The sequence below is a fragment of the Nicotiana sylvestris genome, chromosome 6 (genome assembly GCF_000393655.2).
Source record: "Nicotiana sylvestris chromosome 6, ASM39365v2, whole genome shotgun sequence".
Taxonomy (NCBI): Eukaryota; Viridiplantae; Streptophyta; class Magnoliopsida; order Solanales; family Solanaceae; genus Nicotiana; species Nicotiana sylvestris.
This window is the reverse complement of record NC_091062.1, coordinates 85,354,479-85,361,717: the sequence shown is the minus strand read 5'-3', so window position 1 is coordinate 85,361,717 and position 7,239 is coordinate 85,354,479. Positions and strand designations below refer to the sequence as shown.

At 44.8% G+C, this 7,239-nt stretch overlaps 1 protein-coding gene across 1 annotated transcript; it reads left to right on the top strand.

Moving 5' to 3' along the window:
- Positions 1–4,036: 4,036 nt before the first annotated feature.
- On the top strand, positions 4,037–4,803 carry LOC138870880 (uncharacterized). The gene is made up of 2 exons (XM_070148720.1): positions 4,037–4,305; positions 4,476–4,803. The coding sequence occupies exons 1-2, from the start codon at positions 4,037–4,039 to the stop codon at positions 4,801–4,803; spliced, it is 597 nt and encodes a 198-aa protein (XP_070004821.1).
- Positions 4,804–7,239: the final 2,436 nt, after the last annotated feature.

The window sequence follows — 7,239 nt, the reverse complement described above, 5'->3', positions numbered from 1 at the left end:
ATTGAAGTTCATAAGTTTGATTCATTTGGTTTTAGGCGGTGACTCATAGATTTAGTGTTGTTTCGGGAATTCTAAAGGTTCAAGTCGGTCCGTATCGTGATTTCAGACTTGTCAGTATGTTCGGGTGGGGCCCGGGATCCCCGAGTGTCAACCAGACGAGGCTCGAATGAAGTTGAGAATTTGCAGAAGTGATAAAGCATCTGCTTCTGTCATAACCGCACCCGCGGTTGGTCAACTGCAGGTGCGAGACCGCAGAAGCGGTCGTAGCCTCGCAGATGCGGCCTAGAGCTGGCTAGGCCAAACCGCAGAAGCGGCTCCTTAGCTATAGAAGCAGCTTCGCAGATGCGGCTTCAAGACTGCAGAAGCGGTCCTAGCCCTTTTAGCCAATTTCGCAGATGTAGCCTCCCCTCACAGATGCAGTCCCCTGACCGCAGATGCGGATATTGCTGAAGCAGTGAGCTTCATTTAAGACGAGCTCCAGCCATTTTTGACCATTTGACACTCGGGTATTGAGAAAATTTGGAGCTTTTGAGAAGGGATTTCTACATAGCATCGTGAGGTAAGTTCATCCCCCCTTATTTCTAAGTTTAGCACTCGAGTTTTTGGTAGATTAACACCTAAAGATTTGGAGAAATCAAGGGGTTAGAGCTAGACCTAGGGTTTTAATAAAACTGAGATTTTACCATGAAATTGGTTATGAAATGGATTAGAAATCATATATTATTGATCCTTAGGTTATAGAGAACAATTTCTTTCGGAAAATTTCGGAATCCGGGCATGTGGGCCTGGGGTCGGTGTATAGCCCCAGAAAATTTTGCTTAGTAATTTAAGACTTCGTGGTGCCAAGGTAGGCTAAATATTTTATCTTGCATCCAAATGAGGATTAAGGATATAATGGATATCAATTGGATATATTAATAAGTGTATAAGTCATATTAGAAGTGAATTGGGGTCTAAGGGGAGGCCTAAGTCTAAGCCAAGTTATAAAATTTCATAATAGACGAAAGTTGCAAATGAGTGCGCACAAGACCTCACTTTGGATAATTATATCTCCAGTTATATAAGGATTTGTGTGATTCACATCCTATCAAATAAAAGGACTTTGAGTCTAGTTTCCAACGCTTCAAACCGTTCGTCATTCGGATATTCCTACACAAAGTTATGACCAAATTACCAAAGCAGCGCAGAAATTTGAACTACCGCAGCACCCCATGCGGCGTCCAGCGCGCTGCGCCAGTAGTAATTCTAGTATGGTCCGAAATTTCATTTCTAGACACATTTTGCACAGACGCCCCGTGCCCCACGGCGCCCCACGCGGCGCGGCAGTACAAAAAAATGGGTTTTTAAGACCCGAACCCCATTTCATTTAACTCGATTGAGGTTTATTTTTGGGGAAATTTTTGGTATTCTAGAGTGAAGGGAGAGAGATTCTAGAGAGAGGAAAGGGGAAAACTAAAGATTTCACTACTCTTCCTTGAATCACACCTTGAAATCGCATCAAAGGGTTGCTAAGGCTTCAAAGAGGTAAGAATTTCTTTACCCAAATTCTCCAACTTTGAAATTTAACTAGAAATGGGTAATTAGTAAGATGATTCTTGGATGTGAGAGTATTCATTATTCATGCATGTACAAATTAGGTTTGTGGGAAGATTGTTGAATATAAACAAGTAAATATTGGGTTGGGAAATGAAGGGAATCTTGTAAAAGGAATTTAAAATCAAGATGCTCAACTAGTGTTTGATAAAATGCTCAAATGAGCTGAAACCATGAATACCTTCCTAATTTGTGTTCAAATTTTGTTATGTCTCAAAATAGATTGAAGTTGCTAGAATTTTCGGAATATCGTAGTAATTAAAGGAAAGATCAAGAAAGATGACTAACTTTGACCTTTGTAAAGTCACTTTGTTTGGTGTACGAATATTTGGTATGTGATATCTACGTGGATTATTTGTGGAATTCTTGTGATTGGTATGATTTGATTGTTCGTGGTTAAGTCTCCCGATATAATGGTGTACGTAATTGGCAATAAACCAAATGTGTGATTGTGAATGTGTTATGTGGTAAGATTTGAGAAACAAATGATGGAAGGAAATCATAAATAATGCAGTTGGAACAACTGTGGTAATAACATATATGGCTTCTATTGGCAATTATCGCGGTGACATAAAATGCATATGAGTTGTTGAATATGATGGAAATAGTATTGATGGCTATAGAAATTCATTGAGAATTGTTGTTGTTATTGTTGTGTTGTTTGTGAATTGTGATTGTTCGGTGGGATCGGGTTGCGCGCCGCAACACGAAGTAATAAGGTGTGGGTTGTGGTGATAAGGGTGGCCGAGGTAATAAGGGTGGAAAAGTGATCGAAATCACTATTGAAATGAAAATATGAGAAAGTTGTGAAATCATTGATGTGAAAATGTTGAAGGGGAAATGGAGAGATTATAACTTGTTTGTCTTGATGGTTTTCTTTCATGTGTATTTGATTGTTGGTTCCATTACTACTTGTTACTTGTGTATGGTTTGAGTTTACTTAGGGAAAGTTTCTTCATACATACCAGTACAATTCAAATGTGCTGACGTCCCTTTTTGCCAGGGGTGCTACATTCGTGTTATGATTGTAGGTGGATCCATAGCAGGTACTCCTGTCCACCGACCGTATCTCCCCTTCATCTTCCGCCAGAAGCATTGGTGAGCCCTTTTCCTCCCGGGACCTTGCGTGGCTCATGCCGCTTTTTATTTCGGAGTCTTGTTTTGGTTTTTGGTGTAAGGTATAGCCGGAGCCTTGTTACCGGCAAGTATTGTATCACTTTTTGGTATCCCTAGAGGCTCTGTAGACAGGAAATGTGGGTTATGTACTTATGTATTTTAGGCAGTATAACTTGTAAACCACGCTAAGTAACTATGTATGCTATGTAAATCTCGTAATAATGTGTTTAAATTTATAAATGGCTATTTCACTTGGTTAATGGGAAATGGAAACGCGGGGTAACACGTGGAATAGGAAAGGCACCCAGGTCCGCTTGGCTAGGGCTGCCCGGTCGAGCGCCGGTCGCGCCCCTCGGTTTTGGGGCATGACAAACTTGGTATCAAAGCCTAAGGTTTTAAAAGGGTCCTAGGATGTCTCGGATCCGTGTCTAGTAGAGTCCTTTTTATCGGTGTGTTGTCGACCACATCTATAAGTTGGAGGCTACATGGGCATTTAGGAAATTACCTTCTTCTTTGTTACTCTATATCGTGCGGTGAAGTGAAAAGTGGAAGTATTTACCTCTAACTCGTGCTCTATTCCAAATTTTCAGTAATGGAACCTAAGAAGAGAGCTAGACTCGGCCTCGGGGCCAATGCCACCCCAAGTGTGGCTATGAATCATGTACCTGATGCCGTGGGTGAGAGTCACTCCCCGGTCTTGAATCTGCCTGGCCCATTTATTCTAGATCCAAGTATTCCTGTTTCAGCTGCGGCAGAGGGTGCTATCATCCCTCCCGCTGATATTCCACATCCTGATGCAGTTCCAACTTTCGGTCCCAGGGTTTCTGATTGGGACCTTAGAGGAGCCATCCATATGTTGACCTAGTTAGTGGCCGCTCAGGCCCAGAGATCCCATGATGCCCCTACGTCCTCCAGCAGACAGGGAGATTCCGCCAGCTCCAGAGTTAACCAATTTCTGCGGTTGTCCCCTCCAGAGTTCACAGGCACAAACCCAGAGGCCTATCCGCAGGATTTCCTTGATGAAATGTATAAGACCCTTCGAGTGATGAAGGCTACAACGACGGAGGGGGTTGAGTTGGCTTCATACAGGTTGAGGGGAGCAGCGTATTCATGGTTCGAGATATGGGAGGATTCCCGTGGGGAGGAAAGACCTCCAGCTAGATGGGATGAGTTTGTAGATGCATTCATGGATCACTTCTTGCCTGCCAAGACAATGGCGGCCCCTGCCACTGTGTTTGAGGTCCTCAAGCAGGGCAGTATGAGTGTTTGGGAGTACCACATGGAGTTTGTGATATTGTCCAATTATGCTCCCTAGTTAGTGTCGACCATGGGTGATCGAGTTCGGCGATTTGTTCAGGGTCTTAGTCCCTTGGTGGTGAACGAGGCTGCTACATCGGCCTTACACTCAGATATGAATTATGGGAAAATTGTGGGATTCGCTCAGGCCACAGAGGCTAGGAAGTTGAAAATACGGGCAGAAAGGGAGAGTAACAACAGGGCCCGATTAGTGGACCATCAGGGAGACCAGTTCAGACAAGGGGTCCATCAGGGTCATCCCAGTCATATTCTCAGTCCTCAGCAAGCGCACCGCCATCTGTGCACAATTATCAGTAGAGCAGTCACTTGAGACCAGGTTTAGATAGCAGGAGACCCCATCAGTCCGGTCGTCCAGGAGGGGGATCACAGCAGCAGGGGGGAGCTCTATGCCCCAAGTGTGGGAGATTCCATACGGAGGCTTGTTATTTGGATATCCTGGTGTGTTATAGATACGGGGTGAGAGGTCATATCCAGCGGGACTGTCATGCGCCCAGACAAGGCACGGGTAGGGGATTTGCTCAGCCATCCGGTTCTTCAGCCGCTACATCATCCGCGCGCCCTCCAGCTCCAGCAGGGCATGGTGCAATTAGGGGTGGAGCTCGTGGTAGAAGTGGATCTAGTCGATTTTATGCTTTGAGTGGTTGCCAGAGTGCAGAGGCTTCTCCAGATGTTGTCACAAGTATCTTGTCTATTCAGGCCATTGATTGTTATGCTCTTATTCGTCTGGGGTCCTCTTTGTCTTATGTCACCCATTCATTGCTTCAAGTTTCGGGGTAGAACCCGAACAACTTCATGAGCCGTTCTCTGTATCAACTCCGGTTGGTGATTGTATCACAGTCGCGCGAGTTTATAGGAATTGTGTTGTCACGGTATATGGTCGTGCTACCACGACCGATCTTATTGAGCTTGGAATGGTGGATTTTGATGTGATTATGGGAATGGACTGTCTTTATTCGTGCTTTGCTAAACTTGACTGCCGAACGAGAGTCATGAGGCTTGAGTTCCCTAATGAGCCAGTTATTGAGTGGAAGGGAAATGGTATGGTGCCGAAAGGTAGGTTTATTTCCTAACTTAAGGCTTCAAAGATGATTAGGAAGGGGTGTATCTACCATTTGGTCCGGGTGGCAGACACCACTTCAGATGTGTCTGCCCCCGAGTCCGTGCCAGTCGTGAATGAGTTTCTTGAAGTGTTTCTGGACGAGCTTCCAGGGATCCCACCAGATAGGGAGATTGATTTCGGGATTGATGTATTGGCAGATACGCAGCCAATATCTATTCCACCATACAGGATGGCGCCAGCGGAGTTAAGGGAGTTAAAGGAGCAGCTGAAGGATTTATTAGAAAAGGGGTTCATACGACCTAGTGTGTCGCCGTGGGGTGCTCCGGTTCTTTTTGTCGGGAAGAAGGATGGGTCGCTCCGGATGTGTATTGATTATCCGCAGCTTAACAAGGTAACCATCAAGAATAAATATCCTTTGCCTCGGATAGATGATTTGTTCGACCAATTGCAAGGTGCAAGGTTCTTCTCCAAAATTGATCTACGGTTCGGGTATCACCAATTGAAGATCAGAGAGCAGGATATTCCTAAGGCCGCTTTCAGAACTCGCTATGGTCACTTTGAATTCTTGGTCATGTCTTTTGGGCTAACCAACGCCCCGGCAGCTTTCATGGATCTTATGAATCAGGTCTTCAAGCCATTTCTAGACTCCTTTGTGATTGTTTTCATTGATGACATCCTTGTTATTCGCGGAGCCGGGAGGATCATGCCGATCACCTCAGGGAAGTTCTGCAGACCCTTTATCAGCACCAGTTGTATGCTAAATTTTCAAAATGTGAATTTTTGTTGGAGTCCATTACCTTTCTAGGCCATGTTGTTTCCAGTGAAGGGATTCAGGTGGATCCCCAGAAGATTGCAGCAATAAAAGATTGGCCTAGACCCATGACCCCGACGGAGATCCGTAGCTTCTTGGGTTTAGCGGGGTATTATCGGAGGTTTGTGGAGGGATTCTCTACCCACGCCTCCCCTTTGACTAAGTTGACGCAGAAAGCAGTTAAATTCCAATGGAACGATGCTTGTGAAAAGAGTTTTCAAGAATTGAAATCAAGGTTGACAACAGCACCGGTATTAGCCCTACCAGAGGGTACAAAGGGATTTGTGGTGTATTGCGATGCTTCGAGAGTCGGGCTCGGGTGTGTGCTGATGCAACATGGAAAGGTTATAGCCTACGCTTCTAGGCAACTCAAGAATCATGAAAAGAACTATCCAATTCATGACTTAGAGCTTGCAGCGGTGGTGTTCGCACTAAAGATTTTGCGACATTATCTATACGGGGTCCATGTGGATGTATTCACGGACCACAAGAGCCTTCAATATATTTTCAAGCAGAAGGAGTTAAATCTAAGGCATCGAAGATGGCTAGAATTACTCAAGGACTATGACATTGATATTCTCTATCACCCGGGGAAGGCTAATGTTGTGGCAGACGCTCTTAGTCGAAAATCCATGGGAAGTTTGACTCATTTGGAGGCATATTAGAGACCGTTACCCAGGGAGGTTCACCAATTGTCCAGTTTGGGAGTTCGCCTTGAAGACTCTAATGAAAGAGGAGTAATTGTACAGAATGGGGCTGAATCATCGCTTGTGGTAGAGGTGAAAGAGAAGCAATTTAACGATCCGTTGTTAGCACAACTGAAGGAGGGGATTCATAAACACAAGACCACAACTTTTTCCGTTGGCATGAATGATGGTACCCTACGGTACCAAGACCGCCTGTGTGTTCCTGATATCCACGGTCTTCGGGAAAGGATCATGGCAGAGGCTCACACTTCTAGGTATTCCGTGCACCCAGGTTCTACAAAAATGTATCATGGTCTCAAGGAAATTTATTGGTGGAACAACATGAAGAGGGATGTGGCGGATTTTGGGGCGAAATGTCCGAATTGTCAACAAGTGAAGGCCGAACATCAAAGGCCCGGTGGATTAGCTCAATGCATAGAAATTCCAACGTGGAAATGGGAGATGATTAACATGGATTTTGTGGTAGGGTTGCCGCGCACTCTGCGCAAATTCGACTTAATTTGGGTGATCGTGTATTGACTCACGAAATCAGCGCATTTCTTGCCAGTTAAATCTACCGACACAGCGGAACAGTATGCTCAGCTGTATATCAAAGAAATAGTCAGGTTGCATGGCACTCCAGTCTTAATCATTTC

Excerpts from the sequence above, each read along its gene's own strand:
- LOC138870880 (XM_070148720.1), top strand. The coding sequence starts at position 4,037 with ATGGGTGATCGAGTTCGGCGATTTGTTCAGGGTCTTAGTCCCTTGGTG. Across the intron at positions 4,306-4,475 it reads CAGCAAGCGCACCGCCATCT|ATACGGGGTGAGAGGTCATA; the intron begins GTGCACAATTAT and ends GGTGTGTTATAG.